The following is a 27,101-nucleotide window of genomic DNA, read 5'->3' on the forward strand; positions in this document are numbered from 1 at the left end:
CAGCCAGGTGCCTACACTCTCTTCAGTGGGAACTGGCCACTGTCTCTGCAGCGATGATGAGTGAGGTTGGCGGGATGGTGGGGGCACTTGGGTCCCCTATCAGAGTCATGAAGGGGCTCCTGGGTCAGTGCTTCCACCTCCTGCCTCCCCTTCCCTGGGCTTGGCAAGCGGGAGAAGAGTTGTTCCTATGAATGGAGGCTGGAGTGTTGTTTGGGACACTTAGGAGGAGGGACGAGAGGCTGAGACCCGGGTTTCAAGGCTCAGGGAAGAATAAAAAGCGAGATAGTTCTATATTTTGGTTTCTCTCCTATTTCCCTCCCCTGCATCCTTCTCCTCTCTTCCCATATCGACTTTGTCCTCCCTAAGAAGTGGGAAGTGTTCGGGAGCACATGGATGGAGCCCATAAGGCTCTGAGCGGGAGGGGCCGTGTTCTTGCTGGGGCAGCTGGGAGCAGGGAGATGGGCTGCACCAGCTGCAGGGCCAGGGCTAGAACCGCAGGGGGCCGTGGGGTGGGCAGAGAAGGAAACCAACTTGGGTTGTGCATCTGGAGTAGAAGGTGGCAGGGGGGGTGTGGAGCCCGGGTTACCCTTAGGATTGCAGGGCTGACGTGTGGGGCTGAGATCCAGCCTCTCTGGCCCACGTGGCTGCAGGAGAGAGGAGTCCCTGGCCTAAAGGTCAGGAGTCGTGGGTAGGACAGGGCCTTTAGTCCCCCGGAACTCACAGCATCCTATTGCCTTGTGCTCTCCTAGTCTCTGACCTACTGGGAGGAGCTGACCACACTCTCCCTAGCTGGGCATTGCTGGACCATGTCCTTCTTTTCTCCTTGTGGCCAACATGATCTGCACATTCCCTGGCACAAGGTAGGCACTTGTTGCAGTTTTATGAAGGATGATGCATAGATGAATGAATGAACCGCCCAGTCATTAGGACATCTCCCCAAATCACAGGATTCTCGCTTCCTACTGCTGCCATCAGGCACAGTCTTGGGGCTGCCCCAACTCTCCTGGCCACTTAGTTCTGGCCTGGCCAGAGTAACAATATCCCCTCACAGCATTCTCCCATTTCCACAGTCTCGGTTCTTGCAGAGTCCTTGCAAGGTCAGCAGAGGCAGAGGCATTTTATAAATGAGGAGACTGAGGCTCAGAGAGGTGAGAGGGGTGACAGAGCTGGGACCTGCTGACTCCATCACCCGCTCTAGTGCATAGGGACCTCATGGATACCCGACACCCAAGTGGCCAAGAGGCCAACGAGGGACAAGAAGGGAGGCCCAGATTCTAGAAGGGACTGGCCGTGGGAGAGCTGCTCATCATGTCCTCCTGGAGGAGAGGGACACGGGTGCCCAGGATGCTGTGGGGCCTGGCAGGACTTGCAGGAGCAGAATGACCGGGGTCAAGGGAGATTCCCATGAGCCCCTCAGGCTGGGTCAGCGCCAAGGGGAAATGGATGCATCAGGCCCAGAGGAGAAGTATTCGAGTGGTGGGTGCCCTGGGAGCTCTGCCTCAGCAAGGAGGTGCTGGGAGTGGGCTCCAGGCCTGACCCTCAGAAAGGTCTGTGCTCTAGGTGAAGGGGAACCTGAGGTTCCCCCTCACTGCAAGGCAGGGGCAGAGGGCAGGCAGCCTGGGGGCTGGCGGGACAAGCTGCATCCCTCCAACCAGAAAGTGCTTTAGAAGCATCCAGCAGGCCCAGCAAGCAGGCTGTGGCCCACAGATCTCTCAGACATGCACACGTGCATACACACACACACACACACATGCACAGGCTGCAGAGAGAGGGTCTGGCTTCTTTTCCAGAATGGAAAGCAAACCTCCAATCACCCCTAAAGAAAAAGCTGACAGAGACAAACATAAGCAGGTGGGAGGAAAACCCGGCAGACCAAATCAGAGGGCCAGGCACCCTCCTCGCCCTGTGTACTGCCCCACCGCTGGCCAGGGCCAGGCCCAGGGAGGGCTACTGAGAAGGGGCGGGCAGAGGGAGAGCTGGACCTGACCTCTGGCCTTTGCACCCTGTTCCCTGGGCAGAGGGGCAGCCCTCCCAGCCAGGAAGAGAGCAGCACAGGTGGGAGCTGGGCTGACTCTCTTACTGGCTGCTGTGTGCCCTGAGCAAATGTCTTCATCTCTCTGAGCATCCATTTCTTCCTCAACCAGTGGGTCTGACCGGTCTCCCAAAACTAATGGGGACAGGGTGGATGAGTGTTTGACACATGGAAAAGGCTGTGCTCATATGAGTCTGGCATGACAGCTTGGAAATCCTTGTATCTGCATCTCAGTTTCCCCAGTCAGCCAGCAGGCAAGAAAGACCTACTGAACATCTGCTATGTGCTGCGTTAAGACCGTGGGCTTAGAGGTCACACAGACCTGGGCTTGAAGCCCAGCCCTACCCCTTCCAGGCTGTGTGGCCTGACACACGCTTCTTAAATTCAGCGAGCCTCGGTTTCCTCATCTGTAAAGTGAGTCGCTCGGCTGCTGGGAGGGTTAGATGAGATTCGTAAAACTCTGAGCACAAGCTCTTAGTAAAAGCTCGCACTTATTTTGGCTGTGGTGACTATCAGAGGCTAGGAAATGTATTGACAAGACAAATAGTCCCTGCCCTCACAGAGCTCTCCGGCTGGCAGGCGGGACATTTAACAAACGCTTACCTGCAGAAGCATTTCTTCATGGGTAAGGTAACAGACTTGACCTAGACACTGACTCAGGCCCCCACAGGTCGTACTCTGGAGGGTTTATTTGGGTCTATTATGTCTCAACCTGGGCTCCCCTGGCAGGGGCTGCCACCCCCGCTGCGTGTCCCCCTGGGGCTGCTGGCCATCCTGTGCCCAGGGGCAAGGGGCTTACCTGCCTGCCTTCTCTCGGGTTGCACACCTGCAGTGTGACCAGGGACCCGGGGGAGACGGAGGTGGAGGTGGCAGTCAGGCACTTCCCCTGCTGCTGGATGAGGTGGTCACTGAACAGCCATGCCTGCAAGACAGGGAGCAGAAAGGCCGAGTCAAAAAGCACAGCGATGGGGGCCGGCCCGGTGGCACAGCGGTTAAGTGTGCATGTTCCACTTTGGCGGCCCGGGCTCCACCAGTTCGGATCTCGGGTGTGGACATGACACTTCTTGGCAAGCCATGCTGTGGTAGGCATCCCACGTATAAAAAAGTAGAGGAAGATGGGCACAGATGTTAGCTCAGGACCAGTCTTCCTCAGCAAAAAGAGGAGGATTGGCAGCAGATGTGAGCTCAGGGCTAATCTTCCTCAAAAAAAAACAACAACACAGCAATGGATGGGTATATGGGAACACAGGTGATAAAGCAAATATACTGTGTATTTTGGTAGAATTTCCTACAAATAATAGTGGTGGGTGTATGAGTATTCACTGCACAATTCTTTCAACTTTTCTATATTTTTGAAAATTTTCATAATAAAATATTAGGATGAGGGAGCTTAGCTGGAGCTGGCCAGAGGGCAATCAAGGATGTACCAAGGGACACTGGGGGAGAGGAGAAAGACAGGACAGGGGCCCAGGGCGGCCAGGGCGCTGGGCCATGCCGGGGTCTCCGTGACCTGCTCTAGTTTTGACATGGCTGCATCGACACTCGTATGTTGCACACATGTGTAGAGACAGGAGTCCTGGAGGCCCTGCTGCGCATCACACGAGCTTCCCACAGCTGTGTCCCAGGAGAGAACTGGGTGCTGTTTGGGCAGCATTTCTCCTTCTGCAAGGAGAAAGCGGCTGTACTCAGGGGGCAACTGTGTGACAGGCTGGAAAGGGGATGGGAACGTGGCAGGAGCAGACCCAAGGAACAGAGTGAGAGAGGAAAGCTTGCAGGGTCCCTGGGAAAGGGTGTTTGTGGAGGATGTAGACAGAGAGAGGATGAGGATGAGCAGAGGGAAGCCCCTCGCCCCACTCCCGGTCCTGACTTGGAGGTCCTAAGCAGCTTACCTGGGGCGCTGGGGGGTTCTTGACAGACCCTCTGCAGATCCCCATTCCAAGCAGGAAGTTACCAGCCGTGTCCTGGCCCTGGGACTCTAAGCAGTTCACGCCCTGCTTGATGATGCCGGGAAGCACTTCCTTCACTGGCACACTGAGAGAAAAGGCAGCTGTCACATGGGGCCTCGGCCCCTGGGCTCACCCAGAGGGCAGCGCCCAGTCAGCTTCCAGGGTGCCAGTCTCTGTGGGAGGGGCCCTGGGGGGCAGGCCCAGCCAGCAGGGGGAGGTAGGCAGGGGACGGTGAGGGGGCAGCATTGCTCTGGGAAGACTGGGCCTCGCCCCACTGGGTGCTGAGCAGCTCCGGGAGCCCATGGACTGCCCTGGGGACCCTGTGGGGAGAAAGCTCGGGCCAGAAACCTGGGGCTCCCCAGTCCAGGGAGAGGAAAGCCTGGGAAGGGGCGGGGGCCTAAAGGTGGGTTCAGTAAGCAATCTCAAAGTGACAGGAAGGGGTTGCTTTAAAGAGGCAAATTTAAAATACACAAATATGAAAATGTGTTCAATCTCACTAATGATTAAAGAAACACCTAGGAGAGAGTTACCAGTGTTTACCATATATGTATATATATATGTGTGTTTATATATGTTTATTCATGTATAAAATAATACATATTTGTGTGTGTGCATATATTATTATTGTTTTTATTATCAATAGTCTTGGCAATAGCTGGGGGATTGGGTCTTCTCAAACCGTGCCTGTGAGAGCATGAATTGGCCCAGATCTCCTGAGGGCCACGTGGTATTATGTATCAAAGGCCTTAAAAATGTGCATGCCTTTGACCTAACCATCCCACTTCTGGGAACTCAATAATTATAGGTGTGTGCAGAGATTTAGTTTACAAGTTATTCATCTCAGGGTCTGGCCTGGTGACGTAGTGGTTAAGTTCACGTGTTCTGCTTTGGTGGCCTGGGGTTCGTAGGTTCAGATCCCAGGTGCAGACCTAGCACCACTCGTCAGGCCACACTGTGGCAGCGTCCCACATCAAACAGGAAGATTGGCACAGATGTTAGCTCGGAGACCATCTTCCTCAAGCAAAAAGGGGAAGATTGGCAACAGATGTTAGCCTGGGGCCAATCTTCCTCACTAAAACAAACAACTATTCAACTCAGAGTGGTTGATTATACTGAAATCATTGGAAATTTCTAGATATCCAACAACAGGGGATGGGCTAAGTAAATTCTGACTCATCTGTAGCATGGAAAACCCTTTAGCCTTTAAAAACAACTCTGTGAAAGAATATCTGGTAATTTGGGAAACTGTTCACAACATGCTTAAGTAAAATAGGCGTGTTTCAAAATACCATATTATTAAGACACTTTATATGTACAGGAAAATATGCTTAAACACACACACACAATGACATAAGACACATGGTCTTACCCTGTGGGTAACAACCAGCTGCCGCAGGCTTGTATCCCTGGGCTTAGAAGGTTGTACACAGTCTGGGATTGTGGACCCACAGAGGGTGATGGGGAACCCTGAGGGCTTAGAGTCTGACCACTTGCCGAATCTGACCTGCCTCCTGTTACCTGTGTCGGGAAGAGAACTTGGCAGGGCTGGGGGCAGCAGGGCAGTCCTGGCGTTCCTTGATGGGACATCCTGCAGGATCTTGACCAAACCAGGTCTTCCTTCCTCGAGGCTGGTTGGAATCCCCCAGGACCCTAGGACCGGCCACTCCCACAGAGCCTCGGGGACACGCCTTCGCTTTCTCCCCCACCGCCTGGCAGCAGAGCAGCCCCCCAGAGCCCCCTTGAGAGGTCATGTGGTTCCAGAGCAGAGGTCGCAGACTGTCGGCCCCCGCGCTGAGTCTGGCCCCTGCATGTTATGTCTGACCTGCCCCGTGTGGTTGTTGGTGCTTTTAATCAGTCGGCAGTATTTAGAAATTTCAAGTTTACACAGAAAAATCTGAATCCAGCTTCTCTTGAAAAAATAGGAAGATCAGGTCACACTGAGCTTGCCTGCCAGCACGGCACTGATACACTGTCGTGAGCAGCAGCTGCCCCCGGATGGGGCTTTGCGTCCCAGTTTGCCACAGTCCCCTCCACTCCCTATATTTGCTCACCCCCCCACCTTGGCTTGTTTACATCACCTGTCTGAGCCCTGTCGGATCTGAGTTTGCAATTCCAGCTGGGTGCAAGGGTGTCGGGAGGCAACAGCTCCACCCGCTCTGCTCCACCCAGGGGCCTGCTGAGAGCTGTGCTCTGGGGAGTGCAGTCCAAGGGTTGTTCCAGACCCTTCTATTCTCTTCCTACCCGCTGTTGCTCAGGGAGATGTGCAAGGTGACCAGCTTTCAGAGGTGAGCTGGGCACTGTCCACGTGTGGCAATGGCCGTTGGCACTGAAGGCCGGCCCATGATGCCTAGGGGCGAAGCCCTGGGCTCGGGCAGCAATCCCAAGACCAGATGCAGTTCCTGAGGGGTGTGTGGCAGCAGCCCTGGAGCGGCTGGGATGGCCGTCATCGCCAGCCTTTCTCAGCTCCCCGCAGAGCCGGGCTAAGCTGTCCTGCTTGTCCTCAGCTCTCTTAAGTCTGCATCTGCGTCTTTCTCTGCGGATCTCCTCCAAGCTGGGCCACCACTCGCCCTTTAGATACCTTCATAGAAATAGCAATAGGTACTTCTTCCTCAAGATAATTTACTTCCATCTGTTAGAAAATTGTCATCATATACTGGTTTTGTTAGAGGACTACTTTTACTGCCATCTGCCAGGAATGGTTGTAATAAATGTGTAATATCTACTATGTGACTAGCACCTTGCAAATGTGGTGGGCTTGTGCAATGCAAGCCTCCACAACTGTTCCTGACCATCATAATAAAAGCAATAAATTAGCTTTTATTTATTTATGAGGCCAGCTGCAGAACCCTGACCTGGATAAGGGGCAGAGCTGTGGCAGGATTGCAGACAGGCTTAGGAAAGCAAAGGCCTCTCCCCTCGGCCTCCTCAGTCTCTCCATTGACCATCTGCAAGTGTGGGCCAGCTATTAGGACCCCCTGTCTCGAGGAAAGTTGGTATCATTTGGGCTATAGATCTCCTTTCTAACCAACAACCTATCCACCCCTGGCCCTTCACCCTGAGGACTGAGGCGGAACATGGACGGGTGCCCTGGGGATGAGTAATCTGGATAGGCAGGGGGCATGCAGTTTCTATCTTAAAAGGCCTTCTTTCTAACTTCCACGGAAGATGCAGACGATGACTTATGCTCCTCATTCAGCATAGCTGGTTTCATCTAGTCTCCTGTCTTGTGGTCGATCCGGGTTTCTGACAGTTATCAAACACTCCTTCCTCTTGTCCTCGGGGGGTGACATGGGACACTGTGCGTGGGGACTGAGGAGGGGAGAGGAAGCCACCTTCCCCGTCCTCCCCAGCACCTCCCACGGCTTCCCAGCTCCCGCCCGAGGCCTAGAGTCCCTGGCTCCATCAGAATGTTGTATGAACTCTGACAGAGTGTAAAGAAATGACTGCTTTCCCCAGAACTGTCACGTCTGGATGAAACTGTCCCCTTCAAAGTGGCCACTTGAGGAAACTGTCCATTTATCACACTTTTATACACTAACGCTCTTCTCTTCATGGCTCTTGTCTGGGGAGCTGGTTATCCAGACGGCCACCTTTCTTCAAGGATGATGCCGTTGCTCAAACTGTTTAGGAATTCCTTGAAAATTGCTCCCAGAGTCAGTTTATTCTTGTCACTTATGTCAGCCTTGTCACACGGCATTTGGGACCCAGGATTGTGCTCTCTGGGTTAATCATCTAACTTCTTGGCTACAACCTAACTTTGGCTGTTTTCCAAAAATCAAATCTGCCCTCAGAGGACCAAGATTTGCCTCCTTCGAGGACATGAAGGCTCTGAGGGGCGCCGTGTTCTGGAAGCCATGGGGGCATCCTTGGGAGAAAGCTGGCAGCAGTGGGTCACCTGTTCACCGGGGGGACAGCTAGAGAAGGGAGGGTGCCAATTTACACATTACTCCCGAGGCTTGTTGACTGTGCAGTTCACTCAGTCAAAAACACGCCCAGAGCACCCGTTTGGGACAGGCGCCTTCTAGGGGCTAGAGGTGCAGCAGCGACCAACCAGACACACGCCTCTCCCCTCGCAGAGCTACTGTCCCGGCGGGGAGACTACAACAAAATTAACTGGCCACAAATATGCTAGATGATGAGGAGGCCACAGAGGGACGTGGAATGGGGTGTCTGCAAATGCCCCAGAAGGGGACACGAGCCAGACCTGAAGGAGGTGAGGAAACAAGCTGTGGATGTAGCCAAGACTCTGGGAAGGATTTTGAAGTAAGAATCCTCTGTGCCCCATGCCAGCCGTTGTGGCTGTGACTCCAGGCCCGGAGCGCGATACACTCACATGTCACTGCCTCTCTAGTACATACACCAAGGGCAGGTGTGTCCTCATTTGCCAGAGCCAGCATCTCTCCACGTTTTTTCACAGCCTTATGATTATATTATTGGACGCATAACATTTGCTCAGATCGATGTATCGTGATTCTCGGCACCAGTCCCTGCTGTTAGTCGTTTCTCGATTTTTCACAGCAGAGAGAAGCCTACGGTGAACATCCACTTGTCAACAGTTTTCTGCTTTGGTTGCTTTCTTTTCCTTGGGACAAACTCCAGAGGGGAGAGAGCAGAGTCAAAGGGGATGACTATTTCTGTGGCCTCTGCCACATAAGGCAGTGTCGTTTCTCTAAGGGAGCAACGCCCATTTCTAGCTCGAAGACCCAGTTTGTTAAAAATTTGGTTCCTCCCACACCTCACTATTAACTCCTGGTAATGTCCTCTCGGTTCCCCCAGAGCCTTCACATGGAGATCCACACTGACAGCTAGATAGAGCCAGACTGGCTGGGCTGGGGAGGTCTCAGGGCGGGGCTCCCCCAGGTTGCCGGCCCCCACTGGCCAGCACACAGGTGAGGGCGGCACTCACGTGAGCTCTGGGTAGACGTTATCCAGGTACCAGCGAAAGGACTTGCAGTTCATCTTCTTCCTCTGCTCGATCCGCGTGGCTACACTGAAGGGGGAGGCAAGGCTCAGGTGTCGGAGGAAGCCCCAGGGAGGAGAGCAGAGGCCCCTCCCAGGGCTCCAGGAGGCCAGCCCCTCTTTCTGCCTATCCCTGGCGGGCCAGGACCAGGAGCCACCCAAACCTGCCCCTTGCCTTGGCCCCCCTGTCTTAAGTCATTCTCTGACCTGCAAGTTCAGCCCGGGTCTCCAGGCCGGGTCTCCTCCTCATTCTCTCCTCAAATTCCTGCTCACCTGTCAGGTCCCCCCAGCCCACAGGGGGCCACACTTTCCTCTGGCTCCTCCCTCCCTGAGACCTCGGTTAGTATAGCACGAACTGGTTCCTATTTTCCTGGAGAGCAGAGCCTTCGTGAACTAGAAGTTTTCCTTCCCTGCCGTCCAGTTTAGCAGGAAGGGTTTAACAAGAAAAGTACAGCTTTCAGGAATTCTGGCAAAGAAGAACCATCTGATGCATCTGCTGGCCACCCCAGTCAGATCTCCCCACCTTCCTCAGCTGCACTGACCCGAAGGACCACTGACAGATGACCTTCACCGCCTGCATGGGCCTCCGTTTCTTCTCCAGTAAACTAGGGACATGACCACCTACCTGAGGAGGTTTTTGTGAGAATGAAATGAATTAAGGGGCGTAAGTGCCTAGCAGAAAGTACTCCCTCAGGAAATGTGAGTTCCCCACTAAAAGAAATAGTGACATACTTTTTTTTTGAAAGGATAGATATAAGTAAATAGAGAAGGATTCACTGATGATCACTAACAATGTTTTCAAACTTTTCTGACCACAACCCTAAGAAATAAATACGTCTTACATTGTGATCAAGGACACCCGCGTGTATACATAGCTACACACACGTACACATATGACCGAAATGAGAGTTTCACAAAACAGTACTTATCCTTAATTGCAATCAACTATTGTTTTCTATTCTGTTCTGTACTAATCTCGAGTGTTCTAGTTCTCTCCAGCATTTTTGTAAAATGCTGGTCACGACACACTAAATTGATTTCACAACCAATCTGCATTTTGAAAATGCTTACCTAGACTGCAGTCAGACCAGCCCAGGAGGGGAAAACAGGCTAACAGAGCACAGTCAGATGTTGATCAGCATGGGGCACACAAAGCCCCAAGTGTTTCCTGCAGACAGCCCGCGCTCAGCACTCCCACAGATGTCCCTTTTCCTGCAGGCAGCTTGTGGACCCTTTTTCATAAGTGCACCCCCTCGGCTATTTCTCCCCATGAGGCTGCACATCCTTCAAGGCCCAGGGTCTTGTCTCCGCATTGCACACCCCACCAGGCAGGCTGGAAGAGCCGGGGGTGGCAGGAGGCGCAGTTACTAAGGAGACTGGGAGCGCTTCCCTGGCGCACACATCAAGATGATGTTTGCTAAGGTTGTGCTAACACGGGGGAGGGAGGAACCAGGGCTGATGGTGGGGCCCACCTGCCGAAGGCCTTCCCGATGGCCGAGGGCCGGGCCTCGTAGTAATATTGCTTGTATTCATCCATCCACACCTCTGCAGTGCGCTTGGTATTCCTGAAAGGAGAGGACGGAGCAAAATAAGGTCACCAGGGTGGTGACAGAGTTAGGACCAGGGTCAGACCAGCTCTGGGCAGTACAGGGCGATGAGAATCCCGGGAGTGTATGCAAAGCAATACTGATTGGGGTGGGATAAACAAGGACAGTCTTTTTGGAGGGCAATCTGTCAATATCCATCAACTCTGTAGGTATGTATACTCTCTGACACTCTACTTCAAGGAATCTATTTTACCAAAATACCAGCATGTGGGCAAAAAGGACGTGTACAAGAATATTTATTTAATAAAACATTGGCGATGACCTAAATGCCCATCAAGAGGAGAATAATGAACTCCTTCCACACAAGGGAGTACTAGGCAGCCTTGAAAAAGAACACCATGGTTACTGACATGGAAGGATGTCTATAATTTGGTGTTGAGTGGCAGAAAATCACGCAGCATGACCCCATTTATATAAAATCACAAACTCAAACACATGGTGTGTGTATGTCTTTGTACATAAACTGTATACAAGAAAATGAATTAAAAGGCCTGACATGAGGGATCAGAAATCTATTAACAGTAGTTACTTTTCGAGAAACAAGTGGGATAGGAGTAAGACTGGGTAAAAGGGACTTTCACTTTTTTCTCTATATATGATATAAAGAGTAAAAAATATAATATACGTACAGATATGTATATATTATATATATTGATACAGCTTGAAGTTTTACAGTGAACATGTATTATTTTTATAATTATAAAGACAATAAAAATGGGGTGGGGGAAGCAAAACAAAACGACAGGCCGTTCAGGGAGCTAGACTGGGGGTGCTGCTGCACAAGGGAGCAAGGGCCTGGTGAGAAGATCGTCCTTGTTGGGGGCGCTCACGACACTCCTCCGTCCCCCACCCCCTGATGCCTCTGTCAGGAGAACGGGTCACAGGGTTGGTGGGGTCTTCTAGGACCTGGCCCACGGCCCCTCGAGACCAAGCATGCCCGCCCAGTGGCTTGGGACATGGATATGCAGACACAGACCAAGTCAGGGTTGGGACCTGGCATCCAGGACCAGTCCTTGGGGCCGTGAGGGAAGGACAGCCCCTAGCGGGTCATTTGGCCAGTTTTCCAAGACCCTCATGGACAAAGAGAGTCAAGACAAGAGAGGCCTGGTGGCAACACTCCCAACTTCATCCTTCCATCCCTGACAGTACCTGGAATCCCAGAATGGGGTGGGGGGAAATGGAGAACAGGCCCAGAGAGGTCATATGAGCTGATGGGCCTGGGTCTGGAACCGGGGTGTCCTAGCTCCTAGCCCGGTGCTCTCTGCACTGTGACCTACCTGATGTAGGTGAGAGCATTGCCCTCAGGGAAGTTGTAGGGGTGCCGCTTCCTGAAGACGTGGCCCACCCGGCTGCAGGGCACGATCTCCAAGCTCCCACCGCACATCCACACCCTGAAGGAGAGCTCTGCAGGAGATGGCAGCGTCAGGAGGGGACGAGCCCCTAGGCAAGTGCCCACTGAGCGAAGCTGGGGAGGAGCTGGCTTCCCCTGCCTTTGGTGTCTCCTTGGAGGCGCATGCTGGGGCTGGAGATCCTGGGCCTGTTCACACAGGGTGCACCCGCTCCTTGCCCATGTTCCTAACTGCTCACTCCATGCATGTGCGCACACACACCCTCCACACACACCACACACACACTCCTCACATCTGAGCCCTGGGAGAGCAGTGAGGAAAGTTTTGAAGGAACCCCAAGATCACAAGAAGGAAAACTGAATCAAATGGCGGCAGCACTTCCAGCCTCTGTCCAGAAAGCCCTAACCAGACATAAGCTCAGGAAGAAACATCTGCTCGTCAGTCAGCTCCAGGCATCCGAGAGGCTGGAAAACCACCCACCCACCAAGCCACAGGCCGCTCTAGCTGGCATCTTTCTAGCTGGTCCCAGACCCCCCTTTTGGCCCAGGTAGTCTCCATTTACAGGCTACCACTGGCCTTCCTGAGACATGCTTCCTTCGGATGGCGGTGGTGATGCTGAATGAGCATTTGCAAGTGACCGTGGTCCCTAGTAGTGTTGCGAGATGCAAGAAGTGGCCGTTCTGCTTCCGGGGGGCCCTCGCAGGTCGCCCACTCTGGTCTCCACTCACCATCATCACTTCTGGCAAGGACCCACCTGCAGCTGGCTGACCCTCAACCTCTTCTGGTTTCCTACTTTCTCCCAAATTAACCCTACAGTTGGACACCATGTGATATTAAAACATCTCCTTCCAGCGCCAGAAAATCCATAACCCTTGTTCTTTTTGTTTTCAATCAAAAAACAAAAGACCGTTTTCTCATGAGTTCTGCCTCGGTCCTTCTTCCCACTCCCCAGCTGGCCATAAGGACACTCGTGGTCCCTGGCCAGGCCTGGGGGCACAGCTGCTCGGGGCCCTCCCAGGGACTAGCAAAGCAGGGAGTGGAGGCAGCAGGACTCATGCCCACCTTCTGGCCAGGCTGTGTGCACCAGGTGACTTCCAGATGTGGGCTGGGGCCAGGACTGGACATTGGGCATCTGGACCCACACCCAGCGTGGCTCTGTTCCTGGCTTCCCCAGGTCTGCCTGCAAATGGCCAGGCCTTGGCCCCTTCTCCGGGTCAGAGCTCTGCAGCTTGGCCAGAAGGTCTGCATTCTGGTTCCATTTCTGCCCGACTAACTTTGTCATGCTAGTAAGTCTCTTCATCCCACTCCGCCCAAACTGTCATGCTATTATTAATCATTGCCGCTATTATCACCAACGGCAATAACAGTAGCAGGAACCATCATCCACTTACTGAGCACTTGCTATGGGCCATGCCCTTTGCAGCTGATGCCTAATCCTCACGGCGACCACATGAAGTTGGGATCGTTACCCCGACGTCTGTAGTAAGGACTGTGAAGCTCAAAGACGTTAACTAACCTCCCCAAGGCCACCCAAACCCTCAGCTGCAGAACTGCAACGTAAAGGTCACGCCATGTCCAGCAAGCCGCACTGTTTTCTTTAGTTCATTCAGCAAATTTTTATTGAGCACCTATTTGTTATGTGTCACACACTGTCCTAGAACCCCTTCCACTCTAGAGGGAGGAGACAGAAACTCAGTAAAATAAACAAAATACAAGTGGACAAGAAAATGAGTGGAATATGTCGTCTATCAGATGGCAGTAAGTGCAGTGGAGAGAAAGGAAGCAGGGAACTGAGTGATGAGGGCAAGGGGAGTTGGGGAGGGTAGAATTTTAATTAGGCTGATTAGGGAAGTCCTCACTCAAAAGGGACATTTGAGCTAAGACCTGAGGGAGGCGAGGAAGCAAGTCATGTGGCTGTTGAGGAGGAGCGTTCCGGCAGAGGGATCAGCAGGGGGAAAGACTAGAAATAGGAGTGAGGCCGACAAGGTCAAGGTGCAGCAAGGAGGCAGAGTGAGGGAGGCGGAGGGAGGCCGGAGCCGAGGGCAGAGCTGGTGGCATGTGCTCGGGGGGGGAAGGGCAGGTGGTGGAAGGACTTTGGGTTTTGCTGAGTGACTGAGAGCCCCTGTGGGGTCTTGAGCAGAGGAGTGACAGCATCTGACTGCCTAACATGAATCCCAAGGCTTTCACGTTTGCAACCCCACTCAAGGTGGGCTCTGGGCTCCCGAGTGTGGTTCTCTGGCGGGGACACAGGCAAGAGTTCAGCATGGGCATCTCTCTTCCTTCAACAAAGGGATGAAATGGAAGGCCCACATCCACCAGCCGCAGGAGTCTCCGGGCTCAAAGCTGAACGTGAGCACCGTGGCTAGCCTAGAAATTTCTTTGAATTTCTTCCAAGAAACAAAACCCTCCCCAGAACCTCTCTCCAGTTTGCCTTTCAAGTTGCCCAACCCCTGGGCCCTTGCCTCAGGCAAAGTTTGAAGTTAGCTATTTGATCATTCACTTGTTTCTCTGTCAGTCCCCAGCCTAAAACAAAAGAAAAAAGAAACGCCTCTGGATGCAGGAGAGACCGTGGGTTTCCCAGTCCGGAGTCTACAGGAAACCGGCTTTGCCCAAGCCCCCTTCAGGCCAAGAGCAAGCACACAGGAGGTCCCGTAGGCCCAGAACGCCTGAAAGAAGGTCGGAATGGAGGGAGCACTCCCCGCCACCCCCCCACCCTCCCCCCGCTCTGTTCCCAGAATTCACTCCTCCGAATGCCTGCTGGAACCGGTTTCCAAGAGTGAGTTACAAAGGGGAGGAAATCTCATGCCTGTTCCACACCGGTTGGCTTTGAGTTGGAATCAGGCCTATTTTAAGCCCCACAGCTCATCTGTGTCCTGATGGGGAGAGAAAGCCCAGCTCCTCACACCTCGGACCCACAGAAGCTGACTGGTCGCCCCTCACAATACGTCAGTGGCTCTGGGAAAGGCACCACACACTCCCGTCAGCATGGAGTCTCCTGCCGAAATCTGGAAGGCAGCGTCCACCTCAGTTTCCCTACCCGTCAAATGGGTGAGATACCACCGGCCCTATTTAGTTCACGGGGAACCTGGTCAGGATGAAAAAAGAAACAGTGGGAAGGGGCTCTGCAAAGGACTGGGCCCACCGCAAAGGGCAGGAACAGGCCTCAGAGCAGCTGCCGGCGCTCCTAGAGACCCCCCAGCTGCTCGCTGCCCTTCCCCACCCTGCCCGTCCTGCTCCTTGTCCGCGAGGCTGCCTGCATGGCTGGGCCTCCCACTCCCTTCCTGCGGGCTGACAGGTCCGGCAGCACAGGCAGCAGCAGGAGATAGAGTGGGAGAGTGAGGGTGGGTGTTTAACACCCTCCACCTGGGTGCTGAGGGCTGGCTGCAGGTGCCCCAAGACCACAGCTCCTGTCTGGGGACGCTCCCTACCAGTGGGTGCGCCTCCCAGCAGTCACCAGCCCAGGACTAAACCATCCCTTGTGGCTCCTGATGTCCTGCCCGCACCATGTGAATAGGCCCCCTTGTTAGAGGCCACACCGTGTTAAAACAAACCTCCTTAAATTACCCATGTTGGGTGCTTCATCTGTATCCGGCCTTTATCTGGCCTGAACCGCGCCAGCGACCCTGGGGCCCCACTGGCCTCCTCCCTTTCCTTCCTCCGGCCTCACAGTCACAACAAAGGCCACCAGCTCTGCGCCTTGCGTTCTAACCATCATCTCACTCAGTACTCGTAACAGCCTCTTGGGGAAACTGAGGCTTAGGGCGGCTTTTACCTGCCCAGGGCCAAACAGCTTGTAGGTGGAAGGGCCAGGATTTGTCCCCAGGCCCTCTGACCCCATGGCTTACATTTAACTACGACCCTCTCCCACACCAACCCCCCAGCCTTTCTGGTAGGGAAGCAGCCACATGTTTAAGCCGAGGTCCATGATACAGTCTATGTTCTTCCACATACCCGTCTAGCTGTGGGGCCACAGGCTCCCCCTGGCCACCTAAATCTCTTTGTTTACTAGCTGTGTGGCTCTAGACAAACTACTTAACCTCTCTGTGCCTCAATTTCTTTATCAGCAAAATGTAGAGATATATAGTACTTTCCTCAGCGAGTCTTTGTGAGGATAAAATGAGTTAATATGTATGAAGTCCTTAGAACAGGGCCTTACACAGAGAAAGGGCTCAATCAGGGTTATGAATTATTATTACTACTGTTGTTGCTGTTATTATTATTTCCCAACTTACCAAAATTCTCTCCCCCCCAGATGTCCATCTGGGCATCATACTTTCCCAAGTGGTTAAACCAGGACTTGTCAATCACGAAGATTCCTCCGGCTATGACGGGCGTCCTGGGAGCAAGGAGAAGAAAGAGCAATACATGTGCTTAAAGGCTGGGAGCGGCTCCAGACGGCCCCAGTGCCTCCTTCCAGAATCCTCTGCTCAGAGTCACTGGGGCAGGCTGTCTGGCCAGCTCCCTGCCTCTGTCCTCTCTGCCCTGGGGCCCAGAACAGAGTCAGTACGTAGATGGTGCACCCTCAGGAGCCCTGGCGACTGAAACAGCCCCCCAGCAGCCTCCCAGGCCCCGGACCCAGGGAAGGAAGGGGTCTCCCCAGAGCCCACAGCGGCCCTGACCTTATGGGCTTGGTGGGGTCTGTCCGGGCAATCTTCTGCTCAAGAGGGATCTGCTCCCACTTGAAATGCAGGCTCCAGTCGAATCCTAAGGGACAGAGCAGGGTGAGGACGGGACTCAGGGCAGAGCCCACAGGGAACTGCTGCCCCCTCATTCTGACACCCCTCAGAGTCTCCCCTGGTCAGAGGCCAGCTCGAACACGGCCCTGGGCAAGTCACGCGGTCACGCCTTCATTCAGAGAGAGGTGGGTCCCTGCCCTCATTGTTTCAATCTACTGGGTAAGACAGCGGCTACAAAGATAAATCAATAAACAGAGCATATGTCCATTGGGGTGAAAAGTGCTTAAAGAAAAGAAAAGAAATGAAGAGTGCTCTTGCTACTCTAGTAAGGGTAGTCAGGGAAGGCTCTCCGATGGGGTGACATTTGAGTAGAGACCTGAATGAAGGACTGATCCATGCAGATATCTGAGAAAAAGGAATTTGGGGTGTGTGGGGGGTCACAGCAAGTGCAAAGGCCCTGAGGTGATTTCCCAAAGGGGAAATGCCTGGTTCCCTTCAGAATCCCACTCAACCCCAAGAGCTAACTAATGGCTGTGTCCATTTATTGGAAGTCTGAGCCCTGAATAGGAAATCCACCCTGCCTGCCAGCTCCCAGCAACAGATTCTCTGGAGCAGCCTGTCCCAACGGGACTGTCTGCAGTGATAGAAATGCTCTGTATCTGCATTGTCCAAGATGGTAGGTGCTAGCCACGTGTGGCTACTGTGCTCTTGAAATGTGGCTAGTGCAAGTAACTGCATTTTCAATTTTATTTAATTTTAATTCATTTAAATTTAAATAGCCAAATGTGGCTATTGTCTACTTTATTGGACAGCACGGTTCTAAAGTCTAGACCAGAGGTGACCAAAGGAAATGGAGTGCAAGCTACATCAAAAAGTGGGAAGAACATATGAATTTAATTTGAATACTATATTTTAACACAATATACCAAAATATTGTCATTTTGATATGTAATCAATATAAAAAATTACTAATGAGATATGTTCCATTCTTCCCTACTAAGTCTTGGAAAGCTGTTGTGTGTTTTATGCCTACAGCACATCTCAGTCCAGACTGCCATGTTTCATGAGCTCAATAGCCACGTGCGAGAGAGTGGGTCTAGACCCTCCAGGGTACCTGCGAGGAATTCACGCAAGGCTGGGGGCCCCTCCCCACCCCAAGATGGCTGTCACATCCTGTCCTCCTCCCAGGACTTGTGGCCAGGTCCCTGGGCTGGCAGCATTAGGAAAGGGTGTGTCAAGGTTTGAGGGGAGGGAAAGACGAGAGACTAGCTTGGTTCTGCCACTGATTGTGCCAGGAGCCTGCAATTGCCAGCACTGGCCCTTTGTCCCCAACCCCAGGGCTCTACACAATCCCTTTTCATTTCCTGGAGGTGAAGAGGCATGAGACGCTCTGGCAAGGCCGGGAAGAAGAGCACTACGCGGGGGCTTTTGCCTGCCCTCCCCTGCCTCCTTTCAGGTCTAGAGCCCCTCCCCTGGGAGCCGGACCCACCTCCGCGAAGATCCGCGGACGCGGCAAGATAGGCAAAATTGTCCAGACTGATGACATCGATGATGGGGCTCACCACGCGGGTGTGGTCCTAGGAGAGGAAACACGAGAATGGGGCGAGGCCAGGGACTCTGTGAGAAAAGGCCCAGCTGCCAGCTCTGGGAAGCAGTTCTCTCCAAGGCATGGGGCACTCAGCACTGCCCGCAGGACATGGCAGGCTCCCGGGAGCTGTCCTGCATCACCACATCCAGGCTCCTGCAAGGTCCCACCTGGGTCCCCTGGGCACAATGCTCTCCCGGCCTCCTCCTCTCACATCACGTTGAGCCCTGCTGGGATCTCAGCTCCTCAGGGAAGCCCTCCCTGATTGCTGCAGACTGAGGATTTCTTCCTCTTTTAAGCTACTCTCACAATTACAGTTCAGACCATTCCTGGGACAGTGAATCATATGCTGCCTGAAGTGGCTCTTCTGTTGCTGGTTTGAACTGTTGTCTTATTAATTGTCATCCACCTTTGTATATGTTTGGGTTGAGTCTTCCCAAGTGGATCACTAGCAGCTTGAGGGCAGGGACCCTGCAGTCCCTGTGTAACCTGAGTGTCACTTTTCTCATGCTACACCCACTCACTACTCCCTTCATCGCCTCCCAGACACAAATCCACCTCCAAATCGTTGGTGGCGAATGTCGATTTTACTCAAGATTTTTTGAGCGGGGAGGGAGTGGTGGTGGATTATATCATATACCACGTGCCCTCCATCCCTCTCCAGGGAGGACACGGAGCACAGCCTCATCTTTCTCTCTTCTCTCCCCGCACTCTGCACTGACCCTCGGAATCCTCTGGTCTGCACTTGGAATCCAGCTCTGGCCCTCAGTTCACACCCCGTCTCAGGACGACGCAAGAGCCTGGGACGTGGTGGATGAGGGGAGACCACCCACGGTTCCTCACAGTGCCCGGTGGGGCCTCATCTCATCCTTTTTATAGACTTTTTTGTACTGAGATGTAATTCACATTTTTATCACAATTTTATTAGATATAATTGACATACCATAAAATTCACAATTTTAAAGGGTACAATTCAGTGATTTTTAGTATATTCACAAGGTTGTGCAACCATCACCACTATCTAGTTCTAGAATGCTTTCATCACCCCAACAAGAAAACCTGGACCCACTAGCAGTCACTCCCCATTCCCGTCATCCTTCCAGCCCCTGACAACCACTAATCTCCTTCCTATTTCTATGGATTTGTTTTTTCTGGACGTTTTGTATAAACGAAATCATGTAATATGTGGCCTTTTGTGACTGGCTTTTCACTAAGCATAAGATTTTCAAAGTTCATCCACATTGTAGCATGTATCAGGAGTTCGTTCCTTTTTATGGCTGAATAATATTCCATTGTATGGGTCTATCACATTGTGTTTACCCATTCATCAGTTGATAGACATTTGGGTTGTTTCCACATTTTGGCTTTTATGATAATACTGCTCTGAACACTCGTGTGCAAGTTTTTGTGTGGACAGACATTTTCAGCTCTCTTGGGTAGATACCTAGCAGTGGAATTGCCTGGTCACATGCTAACTCTATGTTTAACCTTTTGAGGACCTGCCAGACTGTTTTCCAAAGTGGCTGCACCATTTGACATTCCCACCAGCAGTGTTCAAAGGCTCCTATTTCTCCACATCCTCATCAGCACCTGTTACTGTCCATCTTTTTGATTACCGCCATCCTCGTAGGTGTCAAGTGGTATCTCATTGTGCTTTTGACTTGCATTTCCCTAATGACTTAATAATGTTGAGCATCTTTTCATGTGCTTGTTGGCCATTTGTGCATATTCCTCGCAGAAATGTCCATTCAAATCCTTTGCCCAGTTTTAAATTGGGTTATTTGTCTTTTTATGGTTGAGTTGTAATCGCCTCATCCTTTCCTCCATCTGTCCAGTCCTCCCCATTCTAGAGAACAGCAGGCACAGGGCCTCCCTCATGTCTCCTTGAGAACACCATCCTCTCCACCCTCCTTCTCGGGCTGCCTAGCCTGACCCAGAGCCCCACCCCCACCCCCCACCGCCCAGCACAGGACCCTGCCTCCCCCAGGAGGAGTACAACAACACCTTTTTCACAGTAGGAGCTTATATCTCCCCCAGGCTTTCATCCAATTTAATTCTCATAATATCCTGCTGGGACAAACATTACAATCATCCCCATTTTGGGAAGAGAAAGCTCAATGAGGGGAAGTCACTCAGGAGGAAGCAGACCATTGAGGCTCCCTACTCTGCCTGCCCAGCTTCAAAGACTGTTCATACTCCCTCATGCCAAGATCATGGCGGGCACATCCCGAGGGCCAGAGCTCCCCCGGGACGGACAGACTCACCTCCTTCACCCGCTGCAGCATGGGCTGCAGCCACTCGGTGTTCACTTCGCAGTGGCTGTCCAGAAAGGTGAGGACGGCAGCTGCGGCCACATCTGCCCCCCGAACTCGGGACCGGATCAGCCCTACAAGTGGAGTGGACAGAGGCTGGTGCCAGATGGAGCCAATTTGCTCCCTGCCGCCCCGCAGAGTCTCAGGGCTCTCCGCCCCTTCAGCGGCCGAGGTTTCCTCTGAGTTATGGTGATTGATCTTTGCTTCGTATTTGTTTATTTCCTCCCTCCTTCGATTTCTTTCTCTCATCCACCCATCAACCATCATTACTCCAAGGTCATTCTCTGAGGGCCCTCCATGTGCCAGACCCTGTTCTGGGCTCGGGGACACACTGAGTAACTGTCAGAGTTAATGAATGAAAATTGCAATAAAGTGTGGCTTGGTACCAAAGGAGAACCAGGAGCTAAAACTCTTTCCCCCCACCCCTCGGGAACCTCAGGGCAGTACCCCCCTCCAGCTGCACCATCACGTGTGACATGGAGAGAATCTTCTAGACCAAGACAGGCAGGAGTTAGTATGTCAGCCCCTTCATTCACCGTAAGCATGTTATTTAACGTCTCTAAGCCTCAGTTTCTTATCTGAAGATTCAGAGAGAGAATAGTCCCTGCCTGTCGGGGAGGGAGCCTGGCGCCCAGGAGGCCTCCACCTGCACTCTGCTCTGCCTCCACCCCATTCCCTGACAGGCTCACCAACGGCTCACTGACCGTCAGAGAATGGCCTCGCTTTGGGCAGCCCCCTGGTCAGGGTTGGGACTTGCTTGTCAGGAGCGAGGAGGCCCAGCTGGTCCTGTTCCCGACAGAGCAGCCCCCGGTGCCCTGTGAGCTGTGGGGACGGAAGGGCCTCACTCTAAGAGCTCGAAATACAAGTGGCTCATGGAGCGAATTCCCTGGCCACACCTCTGCCCGGTGCCCTGCCGCTATCCTGCTGCTGATCCACCCATCTGTGCAGCAGTCCATCTGTCCCTTCCTTCCACTCCCGCTATATCCCCAGGCCTAAAGGCATCTTCAACCCTGTGCTTGGGAGAAATTTCTCTCTGGCCTCTTCCACTCCAGTCTGAAGGTCCCCTTGGCCTGATTGGTCTTTCCTAAATGTGTCCATCACCTCTCTCTCTGTCTGTCTCAAACCTTCAGTGGCTCCCTACTACCTGCCTTATCAAGTCGAAATGCCTTTCTCTGGTTTCCAAGGTGGTCTGTCATCTATCCTCACCCACCCTTCCCTCTGCTGACCAGGCCCCGATTGTCCTAGGAAAGGAGAATAAGTAGAGGGGGGTTAAGAGGCTGGGCTTTGGGGTGGGTCCCCCTCCCCTGGGTTAGAATCCTGGCTCCTCTACTCATCACCCCAGGCAAATTACTGAACCTCCTTAAACCCCGTTTCCCTATCTGCTGTTCTGAGGCCTGAATGTGGGAATGCAGGCAAGTGAACGCCTCTCAGGATGGGCGCTCGGGAAGAGGGCCGTCAGCCCTACCTGTGTGCCCTCCTGACCCAGGTCTTTGCCTGCAGAGTCCCTGAGCCTGGATGCCCTCCCTGGACCCCCTTCACTGTCCCACAACCCCTCACCCAAGCAAGGCCCCCTCCCTGATATGGCTCCTCTCCTGCGCTCCCTCTCCCCCCGCTCCTTTCTACTCCCACACGATCATAACCAGCCCGTGCTGCCATGATTCTGACTCTTTGGGGACGTGATAAGCTCTCCGAGGGCAGGGGCCACGTTTCATGCTTCCTTTGTGTCCCCTAGAGTGCTGTGCACAACCCTGTGCCATGGGTGACGCTCCAAAACACCTCCTGATGGCAGTGAGGTGACAGCACTGACTTTTTCAAAGCGTGCCCTCTCAGTCCACCCCATGTAATCCATACAACCACCGCGCAAGGCAGAAAGGGGACCATTGTTATCCCCATTCCCGGAAGAGACAACCCAGGCCTCCAGAAGCAGAGCCACCTGCCCACAGTCATGTTACGACAGGGGCTGACCTGGGATGGCAGGAGGGTCCTTCCACAGACCTTGGTCCTGGCCACCAGGGATGCAGCAGCCCCATGCTGGCTTCGTATGATGTGGCGCCAAAAGGGAGTGGGGAGGTGCAGAGGTCTGGAGCCAAATGGGTCTGCAGCAGCACCCGAGGTCCAAGAACTTACCTTCCCGCCGGTCGTTGCGCAGGCACTTGACCTTGGGGATCCTGGTCAGGAGCAGACAGTCTTCAGCTGAGTGGAGAGAAGGAAGCAAGCTCATTCAGATGTGGGCATCCGACCACAAGTGGCTTGGCTGCCACTGGAACTGCCCAGGAGCTGTCACATACCAGGCCCAGGAAAAGGGCCGGGGCTGGGGAGGCATGGAGGAGCATAGTCATCTCCACTAGCCAAAGGATTGCCCGGTTCCCCATGGCCAGGCCATTCTGAGGAATGCCTGTACTTATGGCATTACCCCCAGGGGGCACCAGAGGGCACCAGCACAGTCAACGTCTAACACCCATGGAGCTGGACTGAAGGGATGAGCTGCATATGGCAGTTGTATAACTAAGAACAATGCTGATGTTGTTTCCATCTTTTTAAATGTCATCTCACTTGTGTCCCATCAAAGCAACACTCCTCTTTCCCCTCCTTTGACACCAGCGAGCAGAGCCAGAGAGGGCACCTAGAAAAGACTGAAGATCCTGGCGGGGGCAGAGGTCAAGAGTGCTGGCCTCAGCATTCTGAGAAAATGGGGGTTTGGAGGGGTGCAAATGCAGAAGGTGGATACTTACGGTCTGAACTGAAGTCGTCCACTAAGATGATTTCCTGGATCAGGCTGGCGGGAGTGCGGTTCAGGACACTGGAGCAGCGGTGGGGACAGAAGAAGCCAGGTTTAGGGCCACCTTCCAATTACCTCTCCCTGCCATGGGGCTCCCCCACCACCCAGCTTGGGGGCCAGCACACTGGCCACAGGCAGCTGCTTGCAAACCTTCCAGGCCTTGATCTGTGGCTGAGGAGCCGTGTGTTCCTCGGGCTTTTCCAAGGACCCGCTGACCCTGCTGCCTGGAGCCTCGGGCACTTGGGACCCGCTCCAGACAGGGGTGGGGGCTGCTCTAGTTTGATTGTTGGGCAGGACCTGCAGCTGCTCTGGCTGCCTAGGCTTAACCAGCCCTGCCGGGGCAGCCCCAAGCTGGACCCGGAACCCTCTGCCTGGAAGGCTAATGAGGCTCCTTCTGGCCTGATGGCTCAGGAGTGGTGTTCTCAGGAAGCCCCCCACTCTTTCCCTCCCACCATCCCTCCTCTTCCTCCACTCTCTGGGAAAGGAAACCCAAGCTTCTTCAATCCTAGAATACCACCGGCACTCCTTTCTGAATCCTATTCCTACCTAAGTTCATTAAAGAAATGGGGTGAGGAGGAATTAAACTTGACCACAGGGCCAAGCTTAGGAGATGAAGGGGCACCTCTCTCTGAATCACTCACAGGAGCCGGGGCCTCCTGGGCTGGCATCCATCCACCTGAGGCCTCACGCCTATCCCTGCCTCCCTTGGCATTTCTGCCCTTGTCTTGGGGAACCAAACTTGTTTTTGACTCAGCATCTTGCTAACAACTGGCCTTCTGGGGTCTCTCTGACCCTGATTCATCAGCCCCAGCTTCTCAGAAGGGCAGGACACCCCTGCCCAGGGCCACTGGTCTTCATGCGTCTGACAGCAGCACCCTATCTCAATGCCCTCCGCTGCAGGGGTGCAGCAGATCACTCCGAGGCTGGGGGAGTAGCACCATTGAGCTGAGGGTCCCAAGGCGGGGCTGACCTCTTCACCGTGCGCAGGAGGGTGGAGCGGGCCTCATTGTGGAAGGTGATGATGACACTGGTGGCCGGCAGGTCCACAGAGTAGGACACAGATGGGCAACTGAGAAGGGAGCAGAGAGGTCAGAGGGCAGCTGTGGGAGCATCCTGAGGGCAGGCTTGAGGCTTCTTTTTGTCCAGCCTGCTGTCCCTCTGGAATACCTCTGTGGGACAGAGAAGCCAAGCCTGAAACAGGATGTGGGCCCTGCCCCTCCACGCCCACACTCCAGCCCACTCAGGCCACCCAGCCTGGAGTCCTCCGAGGGAAGCCACAGGTGGGGGCACCTGCCCGGGCCTAGGCACTCTTTGCCAAAGACCTAGAGCATCCCCAGTCACTGAAGCATTTGCAGGCCTCCGACTGTGTGCAGGCACAGCACCAGGCCCCATGATCCAGCCCTGGACCAACAGACAGAACTCCCTGCCTATGGAGCAGCCATGAGAAGCAAAATGCGGGAGGGAGGAGAGCGAAAACAGCCTCTCTTTCGTCTCTGATACTCTGTCGCTTCTTCCTTCTCTTCTCCTGGCTCATGACATTTGGTCGGATCTGGAGAAGAAGTGTCCCGTCCTGCCTTCCTGGGAGTTCCTCTCTCTCACTGCCCAACACTGACAGCCCGGCTGTGACACCAGGCAGAGGAGCGGGCTCACTCCTCCCCGGCCCCGGGACCCCTGGAGGAGACAAAGCCTCTGAGAAGACTCCAAAGGCAGCTCCCGCCGCCTCCCTCCTCCCCCCGCAGCTCTGTGCTCCCGGCTCCAGACACATTTTTGGCCCACTGGCTCCCCACTCCTCAGGAAAGGGAATGAAAGCAATCCATTCTCGCCAGCCTTCATTCCTGCCGTCTCTGCAAATGCGTTTATTCGTGCTCCTGGGGCCAGCGCGAAGGCAGCTGCGGAGCTGCTTTTCATGGCAATCTTCTTTATTACAATTGCTCTCTGACTATTCCAGCAGTGACTATTTTTTCATTTCAGCATTCATTCCACTGACAGCAGCTTACAGCCCAATTCCCAGGCCCATTTCCTGCCCTGCAGAGCAGACCCGGTCAGACAGGCAAGAGTTCCACCAGCCTGGGACCTCCCCCCACCAAGGGGAAATCCTAAGAGGCTTTAAAATAACTCTCCTTGAGGGAGGATGTAGGGGAGAAGAAAAATTCACCTCTGACCCCCCCCCCCCCCAGCATTGCACCACTCCCCTGCCCTGAAGCCCCACTTGCCGTGTGAACCATCTTCCTGCGTGGATTGGAGGTGAGGGTGGGCTTGACCTCCTGAGACAGGGAACGCTGGCAGAAGCAGCCATCTCCTGTGCGCCCAGACCCCAGCACTGACCTCTAGACCCCAGGCCTCTGTCCTTGAACTCTAACCATCTTATGCCCAGGAAGGAGGGAATCTGGATAGCAATCCCAACCTCCACCTGAAGGTGGCCAACCTACCCACACCCCATCTGGGGGGCAGACTTGACCTCCTCCCCACCGGCCCTGCAACCCTTTCCACTCTGCATTTCTCTGGGGTTTATATCTACGATGACGGGGTTTTATCCAGCTCCCAAGAGCCAAGAGCCTCTGAAGAGGTGTGTCCCATGCCTGTGTTTTAAGTCTGGGCCTGGCGGGGTTTTCTCTCTGATGCTGGTAGGCCTGTCTTACACAGCTTAGGTCTCTTTGCTCCCCTTGATGGGGGTTCCCTAGATTGAGGGCTGAACTAGGAACTAGCCCGACAGTTTGGAACCCAGCAGCAGCTGCAGTTTGGAGGGCCCAGGGCAAGAGTGTGCCTCACCCCAGCACACACAGCTCCACCATGGGAGCCCCTACCCACCAAAGCCAGGACCTCCTTTGCTCCCCCTACACATGCGCCCCCACACACACACACACACATCCTGATCCCCCTCGGGCTTCTGAAAGGGCCAGGCAGCAGCTCCGGGGCAGGAGGGGAGGCCTACCTCACCACCCCACACTGCCTTGGATCCAAAGAGTCTCATTTTAAAATGCCTGGAGCCCCAGGAGGAACTCTTCCTTCAAGTTCTTCGGTGAACACCTGAGAAGGTTCAGAGCTGGGGTGGGTGGGAGTGAGAACAGAGGTGACCCAGGCCAACCTCTCGACTCACAGATTTGGAACCTCCAGGCCCCGGGGTCTAGGTAGCCACGTAGGGCTGCCCATGAGCAGTCTCCTAGTGGTGCTGTATGGACATAACCTCCTAGGCCCCGCAGTGCAGGCAGACACGAGGGGAGACTGCCCCCGGGACTGACTGAGAAAGAATTTCCAAGGCCGGAACTGGCCATTAGACCTGGGTGGGACCTTCCTGAGTAGCAGGATTATCGCCCTATTTAGCAGCATGCGTGGTCTCTGGAGGCTGACGGTGCTGGGCTTCCAGGACAGTGAGGACAGTCTAGGACTCCCCCAACAGCACGTCCATCTCGCCTTGCACAGGCTGTCAAGCCCACTGGAGTTCAGGCACAACTCCATGAGTGACAGGGAAAGTGCTAGAAGCAGACCTTTATCTCACATACATCTTTTGTGCTGCGGAGTAGCTGCGTCAGAAGGAAAAGCAATCTTGACCCCAGTCATTCTCATCTACCCTCAAACCAGGACCAGCCCAGCGCTGGGTCCATAGCTGGAGCCAACACCACTCATGTTGACCATTCAAAGCTGCAGGTACATGGGCGGGTCAGCTCCCACAGCCCCTCGTTGCCCTGTTAGATGTCTGCATGGAGCGCAGAGGAGGCCCCCAAACCAGCTTAGGCTGGCAAGGAGCCTTCCCCCGAGGAGAGGACACTGAGAGGAGTGGTGAAGGTGTGTGTGTTGGGGAGGGGGGTTCAGGCAGAGGAAACAGCGGGGTAAAAACAAGGAGGGAGGCAGGAGCAGT

General features: G+C 53.9%; 1 protein-coding gene across 3 annotated transcripts in view; it reads right to left on the reverse strand.

The window, feature by feature from the left end:
- LOC124233773 (polypeptide N-acetylgalactosaminyltransferase 16) overlaps positions 1–27,101 on the reverse strand; it is an 88,610-nt gene that overhangs the window by 5,482 nt on the left and 56,027 nt on the right. For all 3 annotated transcript variants that reach the window (XM_046650973.1, XM_046650972.1, XM_046650971.1), the window contains exons 3-14: positions 24,216–24,314; positions 23,199–23,266; positions 22,594–22,659; positions 20,419–20,540; positions 18,059–18,146; positions 16,513–16,597; positions 16,126–16,229; positions 11,822–11,948; positions 10,410–10,502; positions 8,885–8,968; positions 3,922–4,063; positions 2,832–2,954 (exon numbers count right to left, since the gene is read on the reverse strand). In XM_046650973.1, the coding sequence (XP_046506929.1) occupies positions 2,832–2,954; positions 3,922–4,063; positions 8,885–8,968; positions 10,410–10,502; positions 11,822–11,948; positions 16,126–16,229; positions 16,513–16,597; positions 18,059–18,146; positions 20,419–20,540; positions 22,594–22,659; positions 23,199–23,266; positions 24,216–24,314 (1,201 nt within the window). The remainder of the gene's footprint in view (positions 1–2,831; positions 2,955–3,921; positions 4,064–8,884; positions 8,969–10,409; positions 10,503–11,821; positions 11,949–16,125; positions 16,230–16,512; positions 16,598–18,058; positions 18,147–20,418; positions 20,541–22,593; positions 22,660–23,198; positions 23,267–24,215; positions 24,315–27,101) is intronic.

The sequence above is a fragment of the Equus quagga genome, unplaced genomic scaffold (genome assembly GCF_021613505.1).
Source record: "Equus quagga isolate Etosha38 unplaced genomic scaffold, UCLA_HA_Equagga_1.0 220_RagTag, whole genome shotgun sequence".
Taxonomy (NCBI): domain Eukaryota; kingdom Metazoa; phylum Chordata; class Mammalia; order Perissodactyla; family Equidae; genus Equus; species Equus quagga.